Genomic DNA, 22,202 nt, shown 5'->3' on the forward strand with positions numbered 1-22,202 from the left:
GAACTCGAATAATTGAACTGTTCTGCTAAGATATAACAAACCCATATGCTCCTGAGCTCAGTATTTATTTTGCAACATGCTGTAGCGAAAAGGCTTTTGAAACTGTGTGTCTTTTCAACCTTCTGTCACCCACTGAGTCTCGCTGTCTTTGGTGATTAACTTCCGTGATTTTATCTGTATGGGTGTAATTCTGGAGTGGGAGGAGACTCGTGTCCCCTAACAGCTTTGTATCTGTGATCTCATCCTAAACTGCTTCTGTACCTGAGCTCGACAATGAGTTTGTAGACATAATGACTTGTAGGGATAGGTGCTTAAGCGTTTGTTAGTACATCCAAATGAGGAGGGGCAGGAACTTGTGATTCAAAGCAAACACAGCAGCACTCTGACAAATGTATTTCTACAGAATGAGTAAAATGTAAATATGTTTCAAGAAAGTAGACATACATAGCTGAAGGTGTGTACACATATAGATATATATATGTATAACTATATATGTCGGAAAGCATGCAGGGACTCCCTTGTTGGTGAAGCAGGAATCGTTAATTGGTACAGAACAAGCAGCTTAGTTAGGAAAAATCGAGCAGGGTAAGCAATTCCCTGACATTCTTGCACCACCGCTGCTCATTGAGTTTTCTCCTTTGATATGCAGCTGTCCATTGTTATCTTCATCCCATAACAGGTTGATCTTCTCCAGCATGGAGGAAAGTGTCCTCCTGCCTCGCACTTCAGGTTGTTTACCACAGTCAGCTCTTCTTTATCATCAAGCCATCCTTCCAGTATCAGTGGCCTGTTGTTCTTTCTGGTCCTGAAGCCTTCCATAGATACTTTCTGCTTTCCTGCATATATATATCTAGTTCAGGGCTGAAATGCAGAATTCAGGGCTAAAATCACTAATGTGCATTAAGTCACAGGTTTAAATACTCAAGCACTGACCAGAGAAGTCATAACATAATAGTAGGAAACTGAATGTAAGGCACTTAGTCTGGTCATTAACAATGTAAATGGGCATCCTTTTGTCCTCTATTCATCTCTAGCCTGCCTCCTTTGGATTCTTATTCTCTGTCCATACCATACTTCTTTAATTCACTTTTTTATTTCTTCTGCTTGCCACTGTCTCCACAATTCTATCCATTATTTGTCTTTGAGAGGAATGGAATGGAATGGAATGGAATGGAATGGAATAGAATGGAATAGAATAGAATAGAATAGAATAGAATAGAATAGAATAGAATAGAATAGAATAGAATAGAATAGAATAGAATAGAATAGAATAGAATTAACCAGGTTGGAAAAGACCTTTGAGATCATCAAGTCCAACCTTTCACCCAACACCATCTAATCAACTAAACCATGGCACCAAGTGCCTCATCCAGTCTCCTCTTAAACACCTCCAATGATGGTGACTCCCCCACCTCCCTGGGCAGCCCATTCCAATGGCCAATCACTCTCTCAGTGGAGAACTTTCTCCTCACCTTGAGCCTAAAATCTTGGTATTTTATTTAATCTAGGTGTTGATTTAATGCAATGGAAACACAGAAGGAGAAAATATAGCAGATACCTGCAGTGTTATTAGGTATTAATAGAAGAATTGAGGGCAAGAAATATTTTCTTTTCTTTTTTAACTGCACTTGTCAATATCTTCTAAGTTTTGAAGAACTGCTTTTTTAGTCTTTTAATGCAACCCTCTTCTGTTTGGGGACTTCTGGGTTGTTTTTCTTGTTTAAAATATTCTTGTTTTCTTAATGAGTAAACTGACTACTGAAAAAAAAAAAAGAATTAATTAATTTTCATCTCATCCTCTGGTTTTGCAATTAAAAATGGACCCTTCAGAGCATGCTACTTGGATAACATTTACCCAACAGCTGAGATTGGAGGTTATCTGCCCAGTGGGCCTGCTGCAGTTCCTGCCCAAGGGCATCTGTGGATTGTTCAAGGAGAAAAATTGCCCCTGACATGTCAGATACCTGTCTGCTCTGTACAGGGCACTGAAGGTGGGGCTTGGAAGTGGTTTGTGTTGCAGCCATATGAATTCACTAGTCACTAGCTCCTACAGTGGGTCATTCAGTGACTGGGGTTCCAGTATAAAGAGAGTAAATCTGGCATGAATGCATGCAGTCAAATCAAAACAATTCGAAGGCAAACTTAAACTTAGCTCTCCACTTCCCCCATCACTGCACGTTTCAGTACTCCCTCCACATTGCAGGTGTTTTAGGGGGTCACTAGAAATGCCCAAGCAGACTTAGATAAAGGAGAGATTTGGAGATATCTTTGACTTTTATGGACCTTTTTTATTAAAATGCTTAGAGCTGTAAATGTAGAAATAAGAAACTCATTTATCTTGACAAAAGTGCTGCCATAAACTATTCAGCACTCATAAAATAACCTTTTAAATTATTGTTTCTGCTGGTATCAATAAATTCATACAAAGTGCTTAAAGGTCAGGCATTGCCAGAAAAATGTCTTTTCAGCTTGTTAATTAAAGGTTTGTAAGAATGTGCACCAGCTTGCTCTTTGGACAAACTGGAGGGGAGAAAAAGGAAGAAAAAGGAAAAAAACCCAACCCAAATCCAACAACAGCAAAAGAAGTCCCCAAACCAGCAACAAAACCCTAAAAAAACCCAACCAAACAACCACCACCCCTGCCCCCCCAAGAAACAAACAAACCACAACCAAAACCAAACCAAACCCCAACATCCCCAGGGATGAAAATGACAGCGTGGAATCAGTGAGTGACAAGTCTTGGATCCACCAGGCTCACCATAGCAAGCCTGGATGGTTTGTGAGTGAGAACAGGTGGCACTGTTAACAGGAGGGGTTGAAAAAAGTTTATTTCCCACCTTGAGGGGGGAAGTAGCTTGATGACTCACCTCTTAAAGTCCATGAGCTTGCTCTGAGCACCCAGCTGAATCTGAAGTATTAAGGTGAGTGTGAGCAGTATTCATCTTGCTATAGCTTGAGCCTTGGGGGGGGGGGGGGGGGTGTCCAGATCTCATTGTCAGATCAAGAACATCAGATCAGGACATTTACCTTTTCGTTTGCCAGGGAAGTGTTTATCTGCTTATTTACCACTTCAGCTAGAGCAAACCAGTGCTCTGAAATGTCCTGGCAAGTGTACCCACAGCCAAAGTGCCCAGCTACCATCTGCACTTGCTTCGCTTCTTTTGCCTGTCATCATGGAGACGTCCTGGTCTCATGGTTAAAATCTGACCTAAAAATAAGGTGACTCAGTTGTGACTGCATCAACAGAGGAGGAGAGGTTAATCAATCACACAGGTGAGACAGTGGAAGGAAGAATTTCTACCTGTACAAGTCTAGCCCTGACAATGTTGTTTTACCACTGTATCTCAGGTTTTTTCATTACCAAACTGAAGGCCTAGGTGAAATATCCTGAGATAACAGATGAAATGTATTACAGGAAAAGCGTAGAGGCTTCTGTCATTCAAGTGTGCTGATACAAAAGCATGACCTATTTATTGCCTAAGATGGGAAACAATAACAAAACAATGCAAATAGTGAAAAATAAACCAGAGTCTTCGCTATCTCCCTGTCTGTAGATACTGTGGCACTGTCTTAATGTGAGATTAAAGTTCTGGATTTTGCCTGGGCCATTTGATTTTTATGCTGAGATTGTTTTTCTGGATATTAAATAGCAGATCCTTACCATAAACCCATTTGTGAACAGGAGGCTGCATCTGTGCCACTGAACGTTTCATAACCTGGAGTGGCACAGTTTGGTTTTGCACACTGGGGATTGCTGCAGAACTCCTGCTGCAGGAAAATAAACCTGATGGGTATTTTGAGGATGCAGGTGGCAGAACTAATGATAGTTAATTCCTCTGGTACCCAAAGGTGATACATCCTGGCTTTAAGTGAAGCTTAGAGAAAGAGTGCAGAATAGTTTTGTGGCATTTCTTGTTTCTTCTCTCATTCCCCTTCCTTTTTGACTCAGTTGTTCAGTGTTTTAAAATGCAAACGAGGGCCAATGGCATCCTGGCCTGCATCAGGAACAGTGTGGCCAGCAGGAGCAGGGAAGCCATTGTGCCCCTGTACACTGCACTGCTTAGGCCACACCTTGAGTACTATGTCCAGTTCTGAGCCCCTCAGTTTAGGAAGGAGGTTGACTTGCTGGAATGTGTCCAGAGAAGGGCATCAAAGCTGGTGAGGGGTTTGGAGCACAGCCCTGTGAGGAGAGGCTGAGGGAGCTGGGGTTGCTTAGCCTGGAGAAGAGGAGGCTCAGGGGAGACCTTATTGATGTCTGCAACTACCTGAAGGTGGATGTTGGTCTCTTCTCCCAGGCAACCAGCACCAGAACAAGAGGACACAGTCTCAAGCTGTGCCAGGGGAGGTTCAGACTGGATGTTAGGAAGAAGTTCTATACAGAGAGAGTGATTGCCCTTTGGAATGGGCTGCCCAGGGAGGTGGTGGAGTCACCATCACTGGAGGTGTTCAGGAGGAGACTTTATGGGGTGCTTGGTGTCATGGTTTAGTTGATTAGGTGGTGTTGGGTGATAGGTTGGACTTGATGATCTTGTAGGTCTCTTCCAACCTGGTCTGGTCTGGTCTGGTCTATTCTATTCTATTCTATTCTATTCTATTCTATTCTATTCTATTCTATTCTATTCTATTCTGTTCTCCCAATGACATATCCAGAGACTAAGATGAGCTTCTTTATCGCAGGACAGAGGCACTGAGGTCTAGACAGGGTTGGTTTGTTTTGGCTTTTTTCCTTCTGATTCATATTTGAAGTAGTGTAGGTCAAGAGCTTTGTTGCTCAGACAGGGAGGTTTTGTGCCTCTTACCAATTGATAGGCTTATTTTACCCAACTTCTACGTAATCTGAGTCTTATCTTTATAATCAATTCCCAATTTCACTCTGTAGCAGCACTTTGTATTTTAATACATAGTGTTCTGGTGACCAGTTTGAAAACTGTTGCAAATCCAGGTGCGTCTGGATGAATACCAGAATGTGCTTTCCAGGTGGGAGGTAGCCTGTTTAAAAGCAGCGAAAGGTGCAGCTGCACATTAAGCACAACCTTCCAGGGTGAAGAACTTCTTGGTTTAGCTTTCTGTGGAGGGGGTTGTGCAGCCCAGAGAAGTTGTGGTGCTCCTGATGTTTCCAGGGAAAACTCAGGCTTCATTGCATTGTGGGAGAAATCTCTCATTCTATTTATATGCAGTGTTGGGATGGAAGGAAAATATAGATTCAGAAAATGGTTTAGGTTGGAAGTGACCTTGAAAATCATCTAATTCCAACCCCTGTGCCATGGGCAGGGACACCTTCAACTGGACTATGTGGCTCAAGGCCTCATCTAACCTGGCCTTGAACATCTCCAGGGATGAGGCAACCTGTTCCAGTGTCTCACCATCCTCACTGTAAAGAATTTCTTCCTAATCTCCAGTCTAAATCTACCCTCCTCATGCTTCAATCCATTCACTCTCATCCTATTACTGCAAGCCCTTGCAAAAAGTCCCTTCCCAGTTTTCTTGCAGGCCCACCTCAGGTACTGAAAGGCTGCTATAAGGTCTCCCCACAGCATTTTTGTCTCCAGGCTGAGCAGCCCCAATTCCCACAGCCTGTCCCCACAGGGGAGGTGCATCAGCCCTCTGATCATCTCTGTGGCCTCCTCTGAACCCACTCCAGCAGCTCTGTGTATCTCTTATGCTGAGGGCGCCAGAGCTGGATGCAGTACTCCAGGTGGGGTCTCATGAGAGCAGAGTAGAGAGCCAGAAGCCTCTCACTTGTCCTGCTGGTCACACTTCTTTTGGTGCAGCCCAGGACACATTCTGAGCTCCAAGTGCTCATTACCAGCTAATGTTGTGCTTTTCATCAACTGACACCCCCAAGCCCTTATCCTTAAGACTATTCTTGAGCCACTCCTCACCCACAAATGTGCTTGGGATTGCCCTAACCCTGGTGTATATAGATCATACCTGTGTTTAACTTTCAGTTCCTCTATCATGGGTTGGAAAGTTAATGTTGGCATTCATCTTAGAAAGCAAAATAACTGCCCTGAATTAATTTCAGTCCATGCTAATAAAATGCAGGAAGTTGTGATATGTCTAATAAGTGGCAATAGCAGCAGGTGGCAGCTCAAGTTCTCCTTCTCACCAGACTGCAGAAATTCATCACACCCTTTCCAGTGTGTCAGGCTGCAATATGGTAGACAGAGGAGTCATTCATTCACAGCATCCTCCCCATTGGTTTCATTCCGTGTGTCGCCCTATGCGTATAACCATGGTGGAAGTACTCCCTCCTCTGCTCTGCTGCCAGTACCTTCACTTCTGCTGGAGTTCTGGCATCCATGGGTAGAAATGCTGCTTTCTATGTGCCCACTCCCCCAACTCCACCCTGTCATCAAGACAAGATTTTAATGGAGTATGTTTTCCCATGGGGAGCGCAGGGTACTGAATCATCCGCGAGTACTCGGGAAAAATTGCCCTGCATGTTTGTAACTGTATACCTCTCCTTGTTGGTTAACTCAGGCAAATCTTATGCAAGTTGTAATCCCTGCTGAATATATGATAGCACATCCCCAAATATCTCCAAGAGGAGTAGCAGAGTTAAAAATGCAGACTCTGTAGGACAAGTTTATTACAAGTACTCTTCATGAAACTGTCGGGATACTCTGCTCAAACGCTGCTGTGAGAACGCAATAGATCGGTTTGCCCCTCTGTTGCTGAGGCCTGAGAATATATCACAGTATCACTAAGGTTGGAAGAGACCTCAAAGATCATTGAGTCCAACCTGTCACCACAGACCTCATGACTAGACCATGGCACCAAGTGCCACATCCAATCCCCTCTTGAACACCTCCAGGGATGGGGACTCCACCACCTCCCTGGGCAGCACATTCCAATGACGAATGACTCTCTTTGTGAAGAACTTTCTCCTCACCTTGAGCCTAAACTTCCCCTGGTGCAGCTTGAGACTGTGTCTTCTTGTTCTGGTGCTGGTTGCCTGGGAGAAGAGACCAACCCCTTCCTGGCTACAACCACCTTTCAGGTAGTTGTAGAGAGCAATGAGGTCACCCCTGAGCCTCCTCTTCTCCAGGCTAAACAATCCCAGCTCCCTCAGCCTCTCCTCACAGGGCTGTGCTCAAGGCATCTCCCCAGCCTTCTTGCCCTTCTCTGGACACCTTCAAGTGTCTCCATGTCCTTCTTAAACTGAGAGGTCCAGAACTGGACACAGTACTCAAGGTGTGGCCTAATAACCAATGCAGAGTCCAGGGGCACAATGACTTCCCTGCTCCTGCTGGCCACACTATTCCTGATACAGGCCAGGATGCCATTGGCCTTCTTGGCCACCTGGGCACACTGCTGGCTCATGTTTAGGTGGCTGTCGATCAGCACCCCCAGGTCCCTCTCTGTTTGGGAGCTCTCAGCCACTCTGACCACAGCCTGTAGCTCTGCATGGGGTTGCTGTGGCCAAAGTGCAGCACCTGGCACTTGGACTTGTTGAATGCCATCCTGTTAGACTGTGCCTATCTGTCCAGTTGGTTGAGGTCCCTCTGCAGAGCCCTTCTGTCCTCTAACTGACCAACATCAGCTCCCATATTGGCATGGACTTGAGCTGATTACATGATGGTTTGCTTGATATTGAAGAATTTCACTGCCAGATTGGAGCAATAACTGGCATACTTTATCTTCCTGGCTGTGATCCAATACTTTTGCTTTGAGGGGAGTTAGGGAAATTCAGTTGAATCTCTTTTTCTTTCCTTGTAATCCATTTCTAGCCGCTTGATCGGTTTTTGTGATCAGTGACTAAGTGTCTCTTGCTGTTATAATGACAGTCATCTGCTTGCTTATATTACCATGTCATCCCCACAGCAAGTAAGGGATGTTAGATAGAAGTTATAAAAACCTTGTCTTAAGAATATTGGCTGATTAACCAAACTAGGAACTGTGTTCAGGAGCGAAGGAATGAAAGAGGTTGAAGGGGGAAAGTGTTCCTCAGGCTTGTGGACCAATCTTAACTTTTTTAGGTATCTGTTTTTTTTAATGGTGAAAATAAAGTGCAAGTTATTTGTGACATCTCAGATCCAGTATTTTAGGAGCCTCTGTGGGTGAGACTTGGAAAAGATGTGCTATTCAGACTGTGTATAACAGACTTTATAAATATATATATATATATATCTCCATAGCTATCTGCATCACTACAGATAGATGAAAAGTCCTAAAATGAGTGGGGATGAACAGAGATTTTTAGAGGAGAGAAACTTGCCTGTGCCTGAATGTATTACAAAACCAGATTTTGCTTACTGTTGATGCCTAACTATACTTGTAAGGGCTGGAGATAATACTGTGTTAACACATACATCTACAAGGTAAACTTTATGTGGACTGCAGCAATAGGTTTGCCATGGGTTAGCTGTTTGGGTGGGTTGGATTGGTTGATGGGTTGGATGCGATGATCTTGAAGGTCTCTTCCAACCTGGTTTGGTTTATTCTTGGTTTATTCTGGCTTATTCTTCTTGGTTTGCTCATAGAAGAAGCTACCTCAAACATTCTAAATAAGCACCAAATAGATTTTTTTATACAACTAAGAGAAGGGTAGAGGAAAATAAACCCTGATAGTAGTAGCTGCTGTGTTGGCCCAAATGGATGTTATCTTAGCTGAATGTTGTGTTTCCGTGTGCTGCAGTGGATTTATAGGTAGCTTTCAGGTTTAATAATTCAGTATTTACTATTCACTAAGACACAGTGAACTCCTCTTGTGACCCTGGCTACCACGAAGTGCCTCATTTTACCAAGGCCTTTTTGAAGGTTCGCTGTGGTGCGTTTCACCTTCCTTCAGATCTCTTTCACAAACAAGCCTGTGCCTAGACAGCCTTCAGCCATAGCAGCCCACTTCTCCTTTCTTTGTGTACCAAAAAAGCCCTTCACAACTGTGAGACGTTTTCTTTGCTCTCGAAATCACCAAATGCTCTAAGGAGACAATAGGCTTTAGTTAGCAGTGCTTTGTAGAGAAGGTTAAAGAGAAGGAAGAGTTTCTTCAGGCAGGAGGATGCTTCAAATGGACTGGTGTATTATACCCTTTCTGTCAGGAAGAGACAAAGAGCTGGAAGGGGAACTGCTGGGCCGGGCGGATTCTATCTGAGGAAGCTGTGCAAGTGTTTTAAGCTGTGTTCAACTGTTTTTCTTCCAACAGACTTTGGGAACTATCACTGCAGTGCCCATTAAGGTTCCTCAGGTCAGCTCCTTGCAGAGGTTGGCAGGACAAGGACCAGCAGTGCTACCTCAGGTACAAAATACCAGTCCAAGGGGAATTTTGTGTCGTTTAATATGTATTCTGCTCTATTCCTGTCTGGTGTCCAGGCCTGGCTACCTGGGTAGGTCAGGACACTCATTGTATTGAATAAAGACTTGCCTCCAGTGAGATGAACAGCAGAATGGTAGTTTTCTCCAGTTTGGGGAGGGGTGGGGGGGTGGGGGGAGGAAGAGAGAGAGATAAATCAGCTTTCTTCTGGGAGCATGCTGTTAGCACAATGAAAAGCCATTAAAAATCCTTGTGTTTTTATTGTAGAAGAACCAAGTACATATGGTGAAATATAAATGTATGCTTTATAGATGACTCACAAATCCCAGAAGTGAAAAATCTCCAATCCTGTAATTAAAAGAAGTGGTGGAAGTATTAAACTTTCCCTGCAAGATACATCCTCACACATTCCTCTGCTAACTTACTTGCCTTGCCCCTCTCTATCCCAGCATAAAGTTTTGGCCCAACTTAGCAAGGTGGAAGGCTGAGGCAAGACTGGCTGAGTATGAGAACTCAGTTTTAAAACATCTTCAAGCTGTGCTTTCTTTTCTGAATATCCATCAGTGTTTCCCTAACCACACACTTTATTCCCCAGTTTAACCCTCTTTCTTTCTCAAAAACCTGAGATGTAGTTTTCAGCAAGGTCCTTTTGTCTTTTTTTTCCCCCTGCAGTTCTCTGGTTTGTTTTTCAGATGAATGATTATTAAGTATAAATATCTTTCTCCCTCTAGCTCATGGAGGAGGATTTCTCATATGTGAACACCACTTTCCTATCACTGAAGTCAGTCAATGTTGGGTCTTCCTGTTGTGTTGGGGTCTGGGTTTTGTTTGTTTAGTCATTTTGATTTTGTTCCCCTCCCCCCCCCCTGCTGTTTTCTTAGTGGCAGAATCTGGTAGAACATCTATGGGCTAAATATGCCTGAAGGAAGGAGTATATCCAAGATAAAGTTCTTAAAGCCTCTCTTTAAATTACATTTTGTGGAAGGCAAACGTTGTGAACATAAAGGAAGGTTATAGTTTTCTTATCAGGTTCAAGACTTTGCTTTTCAGTTGTTCTTACAGCATAATAACACATTGATTTCTGCCGTTTTGGGGTGTCAAACATGAGCAGATTGCTCCTGAAAATAGATGAGGCTCAAGAGGAGCTGAAAGACATGTAACGGGCTGAAATTATCATTAAGGACATGTTTCAGCAATGGTGATGGCATTGCAAACGGTGCACTTGGAGAAGCATCAACATCCTGTACTTTGTTATGCAGAACAGTTTTCATTCAGTGTTAGATTTGGTTTTGAAGAACTGGGAAAAGGGGAGGAAGCTGATCTCCTCAGCTCTTTGGGAAGAGCACACAAACTTTCTGTCTTGCTGTTTAGCTCAGGGGAATATTTTTGTTTGTGTTTGTCTCACTCCTTTCCTAGCACAGCCTTCAATTTCAGACCACTTTATGCAATCCTACTTACTAGTAATGAAACACCAACCCTTCCTCAGCAGTCCTAAGCCACACAATGTTTCTATTCCACATAGACAGCATGGGGGAATACTACATAGCAGCCTCATCTCAGTCAAAACCAAAAAAAATAATGAAGGAGACAGCTGCATGTAAAAACTTATCATTAGAGGTATGCCTTAAGTTCTGAGCTGCTCCTGGCCCTTCCACAGGTCAGTACCTCCTCCTTCTGCAGCAGCCTGATCCATATACAGACTATGTCCTCCTCTGCAGTTCACCATGGTCTCTATGTTCCTCTCCCACTTGAAGCTTACAGAGGAGTTTAAAATGTCTATATTGTTTCCTAGTGGGGATCTCCCTCTACCCATCAAAGCTTTCCTCGTGATGTCCTACAAGCTAGGTATTGCACCTTCCCCAGCCTCCATCTCTGGGAAATCTAACTTTAAGAGTGAGCTGTTCTGAGCCCTGGAAACAATGACACTGGAGCAGCAAAGGCTTCAGTAAGCCCACCTGCGTGCCTCCCTATTTACTCAAGCAGCTAAGTCTAGGGGTATTTTGTACAAGTGGCAGGCACAGTGGCAATCAGCTAAGCTGCCTTAATCTTGTCTGTATGTTCTGCTGCTTCTGCTCCTCCCTGTGAAGGGGTGGAAGGCCAGAATGGATCCCTTCTGGGATCACTGCCAGGTTAGGAGCCTGCTTGTCTCTGAGCCACCCTCTGGAAGTGGCTTCTCCATTGGCCAGACAGATTGCACTTCTGTTTCAGGTGCATGCAGATTAGTGGGGTTAATTCAGGTCTGTGTCTTTGTTCTTGACAGCACACTGATTGCTACATGACTGTCCTCCTTTTGACCTGTCTTGTAATTTCTTTGGGATTTCAGACTCCCTTTAGATTTAGATTAGCAGCCAGGCAGAGAGGGACTTGGGGGTACTGGTCAATAGTAGGCTGAACATGAGCCAGCAGTGTGCCCAGGTGGCCAAGAAGGCCAATGGCATCCTGGCCTGCATCAGGAGCAGTGTGGCCAGCAGGAGCAGGGAGGTCATTCTCCTCTTGTACACAGCACTTGAGTCCTGTGTCCAGTTCTGGGCCCCTCAGTTTAGGAAAGATGTTGAGTTGCTGGAAGGTGTCCAGAGAAGGGCAACAAAGTTGGTGAGGGGTTTGGAGCACAGCCCTGTGAGGAGAGGCTGAGGGAGCTGGGGTTGCTTAGCCTGGAGAAGAGGAGGCTCAGGGCAGACCTTCTTGCTGTCTACAACTACCTGAAGGGAGGTTGTATCCAGGTGGGAGTTGGTCTCTTCTCCCAGGCAACCAGCACCAGAACAAGAGGACACAGTCTCAGGCTGCACCAGGGGTGGTTTAGGCTGGGGGTTAGGAAGAAGTTCTTCATAGAGAGAGTGATTGCCCATTGGAATGGGCTGCCTGGGGAGGTGGTGGAGTCACCATCATTGGAGTTGTTCAGGAGGAGACTTGATGGGGTGCTTGGTGCCATGGTTTAGTTGATTAGGTGGTGGCGGACGATAGGTTGGATGCAATGATCTTGAAGGTCTCTTCCAACCTGGTCTATTCTATACCATACCATTCTATACCATATGTAGCCATGAGAGGCACAAATATTGCCTGGCTAGGTGGAACGAAAGAGGAGACTCTTCCAGTTAAGTGCCCTGCTCTCATCTAAAGGAATTGTGTATGTTTTGATGCTTTCATCCTCCTCTGTACAGCCTGTGTTGATTTACCTCTATGTAGTCTGGTAGGAAAACACCACACAAGTAAACTGCTGCTCTTAACAGTCCTTGTGTCAAACAATATGTACAGCGTTCTAATCTTCCACATTTGTGCAGATACTTCTCATTTGTTCTGTTGATTTGAATGGGTTTATGATGTGACCCCCTGGGAGCTCTTCCATATGGGCAGTGAAGTTTCAAAGTCTGCACAGCCACAAATGGCAGCAGAATCCCATCACTTGGTGCAGAGCTGCTATTAAATGGTGAGCAAACAAATATTAATTACAAGTTCATTGCACAGTGCAAACAGTATTTCCTTAGGCATTCATTATTTGGCAAAACAAGCCTCTGTCTCAGACCTTTCTTTAGTCTCTTGTTTTCTGTGGGATTTTTTTGTTTGTTTGTTTGTTTGGGGATTTTTTTTTTAGAGAATAGGAAGTTGGGTTTGCTTTCATGAAATAAATAACTTTTCTGCTATGAGCTGGGCTTGAGGATCTCGGAGGTCTTTCCCAACTTGGTCGATGCTGTGACATTTGGGAAGTTAGTTCCAGATGGTCTTTAGCCTTTCTCTTCTTGCTTTGGCCATTGAGGTTTCCAGCTGAGTGAGGTGTTTTGAAACTGCAGAATGGCCACTGCACTCTGAGAAGCAAATCCTGCAGGTTCTCACCTCAAACACTGGGTGATGCACTCTTACTCTTGAGCTGTTCCTCTACTTTATGGCACCCATCAACTCTAAGGAGGGGATGGCTTTATGTTAGACTGGGGATCCAATTTCCAGATGCAGTGGAGACTGTTTGGAACTAGTTTGCATAAGAATTGAAGCTGTGCTGTAGCCACCTGAAGGCATTTGAGAAACCATATTTTCTGTTCTTCCAGTGGAAGATTTTAAATTAAATGATGAAGATATTAAAATAAACCTCCCATTTTGTTGCCTGCAATTTGGGCCCCATCCAACTCTCATTCAAATTAATGGAGAGACTGTGATGATTTGAATAGCAGTTAAATCAGATTATAATGCTGTTTCCCTGACCCATTTTTCTAGTCCTGGTTGAAGGCAGGGCTTGAGATGGTTTTGCTCATGAGAATGCTGATCAGAGTAGAGCAGAGTGGTATAGCAAACCCCTGCAGTGGTATAGCAAACCCCTGCAGTGGAGCCATCACACAGGTTAGTGGTGAAAAGATCCAGGTATGTACAACCCCTTTAGAGGAAATGTGCCTGTTCTTCAACAGACTCCAGCCAGTCCTGCTGTCAAATAAGGGAGGTTGTAGAGAGGCAGATGTTGGTCTCTTCTCCCAGGCAGCCAGCACCAGAACAAGAGGACACAGTCTCAGGCTGTGCCAGGGGAGGTTTAGGCTGGATGATAGGAAGAAGTTCTATACAGAGAGAGTGATTGCCCATTGGAATGGGCTGCCCAAGGAGGAGGTGGAGTCAACATCATTGGAGGTGTTTAGGAGGAGACTTGATGGGGTGCTTGGTGCCATGGTTTAGCTGTTTGGGTGGGTTGGATTGGTTGATGGGTTGGACGCGATGATCTTGAAGGTCTCTTCCAACCTGGTCTGGCCTGGCCTATTCTATTCTATTCTATTCTATTCTATTCTATTCTATTCTATTCTATTCTATTCTATTCTATTCTATTCTAATGCTGCTTATTTTTTATCTTCTGTAGTTATTTTAATCCATCAGGGTTTGAAGTTGGTCACTGGGCTGCGGGCTGCTTTGGGACAGTTGGGCTGTATTGGGACAGGGGCTGTTCTATCCCCATGTGTTTGTTCATCACTGGGTACTGTCCAGGGCTGCAGTCTCTTCTTGTTCCCAAGACTTAAATGCAAGTTCTCATTTAAAAAAGTTCTTGCTGTAGTTCTCAGAAGTGTAGCTCCACTGGTAGCTGCTGCTTTTCACAGCATCACAGTCATTAAGGTTGGAAAAGACCTCTGAGCATCAAGTCCAACTGTCCAGCACCACTGTGCCCACTAAACTATGCCCCAAAGTGCCACAATGACATTTTTTTAACAATTCCAGGGATTATGACTCCACCACCTTCCTAGGCAGCCTGTTCCAGGGCTTGACCACTCTTCCACTATCCAATATAGCCCTCCACTGGTGCAAATTGAGGCCATTTCCTCACATTAGCACCACATGTACCATGTCTTTATATGTGTACCAAACCCAACCAGTATCATAGTAACAGTCAGGGTTGGAAGGGACCACAAGGATCATCTAGTTCCAACCCCCCTGCCATGGGCAGGGACACCTCACACTAGATCAGCCTGGCCAGAGCCTCAGCCAGCCTGCTCTTAAACACCTCCAGGGACAGGGCCCCAACCACCTCCCTGGACAACCCATTCCAGGGCTTCACCACTCTCATGGGGAAGAACTTCCTCCTCACCTTCAGCCTGAATCTCCCCACCTCCAGCTTCATTTCATTCCCCCTAGTCCTATCACTACCTGAGATGCTGAGCAGTCCCTCCCCAGCCTTCCTGGGTCCCTCTTCCCTGGCTCCCCTGGCTTTTCCTGGCTTTCCTGGTTATGGGGCCTCTGGAAGATTTCTTGCAAGGAAAATTGCTCTGCTAGACAGGGCTCAAGTTGTGTGATGCCTGTGTGTGCTGTAGAATGTATCTGTTAGCAGACTGGTCTGTGGCAAAGCCTCTCTCTTCATGGTAAGACTGAGAAAACTTGTTTTTCAATCATTTGGTTTGGGTGTAATGCATAGCCATTAGAATGTGGAAAAATGTTACTAAATGCAAGTCAGCCTTTTGTGAAACTAGAAGCAAGGTTTGTCTGAGAAGTTGCACAGAGTTGTGCTGTGGAGAGACAAGAGCACTTTATGGTTTGTTTTGGGTAAGGAATAATTGAATTGGGTAAAGTTGTTATTACAGTATCAGAGGAGGAAAGGACTATAATCCCCTAAGGGATGTCATGCACCTTTCTGGTATGTAACCCTCAGTGCTTCCAGGGGGATGTGTTAGAATGCTAGTGGGGGAGAAGAGAGATAATTTAATTCAAGTTAACTTAATCAGCCTGGTATGCAACCCAGCTACGGATTTTGCAATGGTATTTAATATTCATGGGCTGTATGTGTGCAGAAAACAGAACCAAAATTGCTTTTTCAAAAGAAAGGTTTGCAGAAGCCCTGATGAAAATGTAGCCCTTAATAAATACAGTTGTTAATCTGTTTTATTCTTTATAAGCTTTTATGCTGTGCTTGTCGCTGCGTTTGAAGCACCTTCCAGTAATGCGTTAAGCACGAAGATTAACATCTGGTGTAAGCGATTTCTTCTCTCATCCCTTCCCTTTGGGAAGAAGCCTGTGCAGCTTAGAGTTGTGCTTAGGCTTCCTTTTTTATCAGTTTGCTTATTCTTGGTAGGCCTGCTGCTATTACACAATCACTGAATTGTTAGGGTTGGAAGGCACCTCAAGGATCAGCCAGTTCCAACCCCACTGCCGTGGGCAGGGACACCTCACACTGGATCAGGTTGCTCAGAGCCACATCCAGCCTGGCCTTAAAATCTTCCAGGGCTGAGGCTTCCACCACGTCTCTGGGCATGCCACTATATATTTCTGTCAGAGGAGTACAACAGAACATGGTTATTGTAGAAACTGATGACATTTGTGCTGTTAATTCCTAGAGAACCAGGCCTGTTGCAACGGGATAAGGAGCGATGGTTTCGAATCAAAAAAGGGAGATTTAGACTAGGTAGAAGGAAGAAGTTTTTACACTGAGGGTGGTGAGACACTGATTCATGTTGCTCAGAGAGTTGGTAGAGGTCCCATCCCTGGAACCATTCCAGGCCAGGTTTAATAGGACTATGAACAATCTGCTGTAATTGAAGATGTCCCAGCTCACTGCACAGGGGATGGACTAGATGACTATTAAAGGACTCTTCCAGCCAAACCATTCTGTCATTCCATGATTCTGTGGCACCTGCCTATATGAGCATCAGCCTTACTGAAGAGAAGCCCTGCACCAGAGACCTGTGGCCACTTCAGCCTTTTGTACAAAGACTTTAGAGGGAGAGTAGGTTGGGATGAAATCCCAATTGCTACTTTATTGAAAGCCTGTGGGAGTCACAGTTATGCACTAGTGGATAGATTTGATTGGTAGTCTGTGTTTCTGAGAGAAGCAAGGGATGCTTGGAGTATCTGAAGTGCTCCAGGGTATATATTTCACACTGCAGTAGCACAGCCAAGGCAGAAGAAGGTGTGACTAAGGTAGTGAGATAATAAGTGTTCCTGGTGGGTGGTGGTATGCCAGAGATAAGAAGTCTGGTCTTCTGCATTGTGGACAAAGTTGAATCTGTATCAGTGGGGACCACACCCAGATGCACATTTCCCTCTGTTACCTGTGCCTTCCTGAGTTGCTGTGGTTATAGTCTGTTCTTAATGAAAGAGCCCATCCGTGGTGGTGGGGAAGCAGAAGCAGAACTGACTGTTACTGATGCTGAAGACCTCCAATTTGAAGACCTGAACATTTTGCAGAAGGCCTGTATGGGCAGAATCCAACGGCATGAGATTTAACACATCCAAATGCCGGGTTCTGCACATTGGCCACAACAACCCCATGCAGTGCTACAGGCTGGGGTCAGAGTGGCTAGAGAGCAGCCAGGCAGAGAGGGATCTGGGGGTGCTGGTTGATGGTAGGCTTAACATGAGCCTGCAGTGTGCCCAGGCAGCCAAGAGGGCCAATGGCATCCTGGCCTGCATCAAGAACAGTGTGGCCAGCAGGAGCAGGGAGGTCATTCTGCCCCTGTACACTGCACTGGTTAGGCCACACCTCGAGTCCTGTGTCCAGTTCTGGGCCCCTCAGTTTAGGAAGGATGTTGACTTGCTGGAACGAGTCCAGAGAAGAGCAACAAAGTTGGTGAGGGGTTTGGAACACAAGCCCTATGAGGAGAGGCTGAGGGAGCTGGGGCTGCTTAGCCTGGAGAAGAGGAGACTTAGGGGTGACCTTATCACTCTCTACAACTACCTGAAGGGAGGTTGTAGACAGGCTGATGATGGTCTCTTCTCCCAGGCACCCAGTACCAGAACAAGAGGACACAGTCTCAAGCTGCGCCAGGGGAGGTTCAGGTTGGATGTTAGGAAGAAGTTCTATACAGAAAGAGTGATTGCGCTATGGAATGGGCTGCCCGGGGAGGTGGTGGAGTCGCCGTCATTGAAGGTGTTCAGGAGGAGACTTGATGGGGTGCTTGGTGCCATGGGTTAGCTGTTTGGGTGGGTTGGATTGGTTGATGGGTTGGACACGATGATCTTGAAGGTCTCTTCCAACCTGGTTTGGTTTATTCTTATTCTAATAAAGGAAGTCATACCTGCATAACAGTAGGAGCCTAAACTATCCATACAACCCCCAGGAGAGATTCAAGCCATTTTTGCACCTCACATGGTCACTGTTTTCCCAGGCAAAAACTCTTCTGTTTCTCCACATCACATTCTGCTTTGCAGAGTATCAGGAAGAAGACATGTCCCCTCTCTCTGCTGATGCCACTTCTATGCTTGTGAATGATGTGACATCAGATTCATGTCTGACTTGGCTTTGGGCTGTGCTATTTCTCTGAGCCTCTGTGCCAGTTGTGCCAGTTTGTGGTATGAGTGGCAGGTGGACAGGAAGGGGATGCAGAAACTCACTGTACTGCTGCCTGTCCCTAAGACCTTGATTTCCCTCTCCTAATGTCTGAGGTTTGGTGTGCTTCCATATTGCTCAGGCTGTCAGCAGACAGAAACAATTTTAACCATGATTTTTAATTTGTCTTTCCAGTTTTTCAATTTTGACTAGTAAAAGATTTGGGGCTGGCCAGATCATTATGATATGCCACCACTGTTGCCTAGAAGCGGGAAAAACTCTTAAAAGTGATTGTGGTGGGTTGAGAGGGAAGGCCTAGCTTTCTGTGTGACCGCTGCAGGATTCGAACCCATGACCTCAACACTCACAGTTCCATGCCCAGGCACAAATACAGGCTGGGCAGTGACTGGCTGGAAAGCAGCCCTGAGGAGAGAGACTTGGGGGTGCTGGGGGACAAGAAGCTCAACAGGAGCTCTCAGTGTGCACTTGCAGCCCGCAAAGCCAATCAGATCCTGGGCTGCAGCAGGAGAAGTGTGGCCAGCAGGGCAAGGGAGGTGATCCTCCCCCTCTACTCAGCCCTGGTGAGACCCCACCTGGAGTACTGCCTCCAGTTCTGGAGCCCCTGTTACAAGAGGGATGTGGAGGTGCTGGAAGGTGTCCAGAGAAGGGCCACGAGGATGATCAGAGGGCTGGAGCACCTCTCCTATGAGGACAGACTGAAGGAGTTGGGGCTGTTCAGTCTGGAGAAGAGAAGGCTCCAAGGTGACCTCATTGTGGCCTTCCAGTATCTGAAGGGGGCCTACAGGAAGGCTGGGGAGGGACTGCTCAGGATCTCAGATAGTGCTAGGACTAGGGGGAATGGAATGAAGCTGGAGGTGGGGAGATTCAGGCTGGATGTGAGGAGGAAGTTCTTCCCCATGAGAGTGGTGAAGCCCTGGAATGGGTTGTCCAGGGAGGTGGTCGAGGCCCCATCCCTGGGGGTGTTTAAGCCCAGGCTGGATGAGGCTCTGTCCCAGCCTGATCTAGTGTGGGGTGTCCCTGCCCATGGCAGGGGGGTTGGAACTAGATGATCCTTGTGGTCCCTTCCAACCCTGACTGATACTATGATACTATGATACTGTGACAGTGATGGGCAGTACAAAGCAGTGGCCTCCATGGTCTTTAAAGTAAGAGCAGAATTTGAGTGCAGTGAATGTCCAGCTGTATGGATTAGTCCAGAACACATCTCTGAATGTAGACAGCCAGGAGGAGAACAGACAGATGTTCACTGAAGGCTGTAAGGCTTCATGGACACTTTATATTTGAACTGAAATAAGTTAATCATAGGTGAGTATCTGTGAGAGAAGCAAGCTGACATGTAATGCTGAAAAGAGCAGAAATGGAAGAAATTGATAATCACAGTCTATGTTTTATATTCCTGTGGTAACCCTAAACAATAAGAATTGAATCCTTTCCTCAGAGGTACCTAGGTAACTGCATGTTCAAGGACAGAGTCATTGTGCGGAACAACAACGCCAACAGAAAGGCAGAAATCCTTGTCAGCTTCAACCTCTGCTCGTTGTTTTTTGGGATAATATTGATTTTAATTTGTTGGTTTAATGGTAGTTTTCCCCTTTGCAGATGGAAAAGAGACACTTAATGATTCATCAACTCAATAGCAGCAATACCCAAGCAGAAAGTACAGGCGGTGTAGCTGAGGAAGAAATGTACGTTTCATGAGCAATGTGGCAGTTTAGGCTGGGTGCCTCCTGACGCTGCCGCACAAGATACTCCTCTGGTGCCCCGGGTGTCCAGCCCAGTGGGTGGACACAGGAAGCTGCATATTTCATACCCATAATGTCCTGCTCCCTATAATTCTATCAGGAAGGTCTCACACCTTCTCATTCTTCCCTTGCTGCTCCTGTGGGAGATGCTCCCTATCTGGTAATGGAAGGGGAGTTCACAGTATCACAGTATCAGTAAGGTTGGAAGAGACCTCAAAGATCATCGAGTCCAACCTGTAACCACACACCTCATGACTAGACCATGGCACCAAGTGCCACAGCCAATCCCCTCTTGAACACCTCCAGGGATGGTGACTCCACCACCTCCCCTGGGCAGCACATCCCAGTGACAAATGACTCTCTCAGTGAAGAACTTTCTCCTCACCTCCAGCCTAAACTTCCCCTGGTGCAGCTTGAGACTGTGTCCCCTTGTTCTGGTGCTGGTTGCCTGGGAGAAGAGTTATCTAAAGGCCTCTTAGATCTGGCTAGGCCTAATGCCAAGAGGAGAAGGGGGAAGGGCAATCTCAGATCTGGCCAGCTGAGACTAGCCTAACAGTGGAGGGGGAGAAGAAAGAGCCTTGGGGGGTTTGGGTGTACCCTCAGGTAGGGAGAAAGGACATGCTGGGAGGTTTCTGGGTTTGCTGTAAGGGACTCTGTAGGCTTTGGGTTTCTCTTGTCACCATGCTTGTAGTTCTCTGTAAACCACTCACTGCTTTTCCATTTAAACTTTCCACCACTCCTGCAATCCATTTGTCTGAGTCTCATTTTTCTGCCCCGGTGGGAGGCAAGGGAGGATCTGCTTCAAATCAGTCAAGTTCCTGTGAAAGTTAAGGTCTGGTAAATGGGTTAACCTGCCTGTTTCACCCCAACAAAGAAGTGAAGGAAAATACCACACACACACACACAAAGAACTCCAGGCTGAGATAAAGAGTTGAGAGAAGAGTTTAATGTAAAATAAGATAACATAATCATAATGGACAATTACCTTAGCTTAGCCTACCTGCAGTAAAAGCTCAGTGAAATGCAGGAAAGGGTAAAAAGAAAACCCAGCATGAAACAGAAAAGCAAAACCAAAGAGCAGCCCAGCTCCCAGCTGTATCGCTGCCATCCCTGCAGAAAAGAGCCAGCACCCCAAACCTGGAACCCAAACCCAGCAACCAGATCGGGAACCCTCTCATGTTACACTCTGAGCTTCAAGCCCCTTAATACTTTGCTCCAGCCAGCACTTTCATTTTGAAGCTGGCATGAGGCAGGATGGTTTTGAATAGAAACAGATTAAAACTCAAACTGTGACAAAGACTCACACTTAAACATCCCTCTCAGCAAAACTGCAGTACTAAGCAAAGCCAAAAGAGGGGGAAAAAAACCAACCTAAATTAAACAGCTCCGTCTTCTTAAAACTTGCACAGGGGTTATGTTATCTGTGTGTCACCTCTGTGCTAAAGCTGGCTATGCATAACTGACAAACTGAAATACCAAAGCACCTTAGGACTGCAGTCCAGTGGACAATGTCTGGTATAGTGCATGTGATTTAAATACGTGTGGAGATGCCACAGAGCGCTTCTCGAGTCGTAAGGCACGTCAAGTGAGAGACGACCAGCGTGTGCTTAGGGGTTCTAGTGCCACACCTTGAGTCCTGTGTCCAGTTCTGGGCCCCTCAGTTTAGGAAGGAGGTTGACTTCCTGGAAGGTGTCCAGAGAAGGGCAACAAAGCTGGGGAGGGGTTTGGAGTACAAGCCCTATGAGGAGAGGCTGAGGGAGCTGGGGTTGCTTAGCCTGGAGAAGAGGAGGCTCAGGGGAGAGCTTATTGATGTCTACAACTGCCTTAAGGGAGGTTGTAGACAGGCAGAGGTTGGTCTCTTCTCCCAGACAACCAGCACCGGAACAAGAGGACACAGTCTCAAGCTGTGCCAGGTGAGGTTTAGGCTGGATGTTAGGAGGACGTTCTACACAGAGAGAGTGATTGCTTATTGGAATGGGCTGCCCGAGGAGGTGGTGGAGTCACCATCATTGGAGGTGTTCAGGGTGCTTGGTGCCATGGTTTAGTTGGTTGGGTGGTGTTGGATGATGGGTTGGACACGATGATCTTGAAGGTCTCTTCCAATCTGTTCTATTCTATTCTATTCTATTCTATTCTATTCTATTCTATTCTATTCTATTCTATTCTAGCCTCACTGAAGTCTATTCAAATTTGCTGTTCATTTCAGTCAGTTAAACTGCACCCTCAGTAAGTTTGCAGATAGCACTAAGCTAGGAGGGAGTATTGATCTTCTGGAGGGTAGGAGGGCTCTGCAGAGGGACCTGGACAAGCTGGATTGATGGACTGAGGCCAGCTGTATGACATTCTGACATTCAACAACACCAAGCACTGGCTGCTGCACTTGGGTCACAACAACCGCTGCAACACTACAAGCTTGGGGAAGAGTGGCTTGAACGCTGCCCAGGAGAAAAGGCCCTGGAGCTGT

At 45.7% G+C, this 22,202-nt stretch overlaps 1 protein-coding gene across 6 annotated transcripts in view; it reads left to right on the forward strand.

Annotated features, from left to right (window-relative positions):
- PHF21B (PHD finger protein 21B) overlaps positions 1-22,202 on the forward strand; it is a 207,957-nt gene that overhangs the window by 144,681 nt on the left and 41,074 nt on the right. For all 6 annotated transcript variants that reach the window (XM_068170674.1, XM_068170680.1, XM_068170673.1 and 3 more), the window contains one exon: positions 9,149-9,241. In XM_068170674.1, coding sequence (XP_068026775.1) covers positions 9,149-9,241 — 93 coding nt within the window. The remainder of the gene's footprint in view (positions 1-9,148; positions 9,242-22,202) is intronic.

This window comes from Melanerpes formicivorus, unplaced genomic scaffold (genome assembly GCF_026170545.1).
Source record: "Melanerpes formicivorus ecotype bairdi unplaced genomic scaffold, bMelFor1.0.p_v2 SCAF_3, whole genome shotgun sequence".
Classification (NCBI taxonomy): domain Eukaryota; kingdom Metazoa; phylum Chordata; class Aves; order Piciformes; family Picidae; genus Melanerpes; species Melanerpes formicivorus.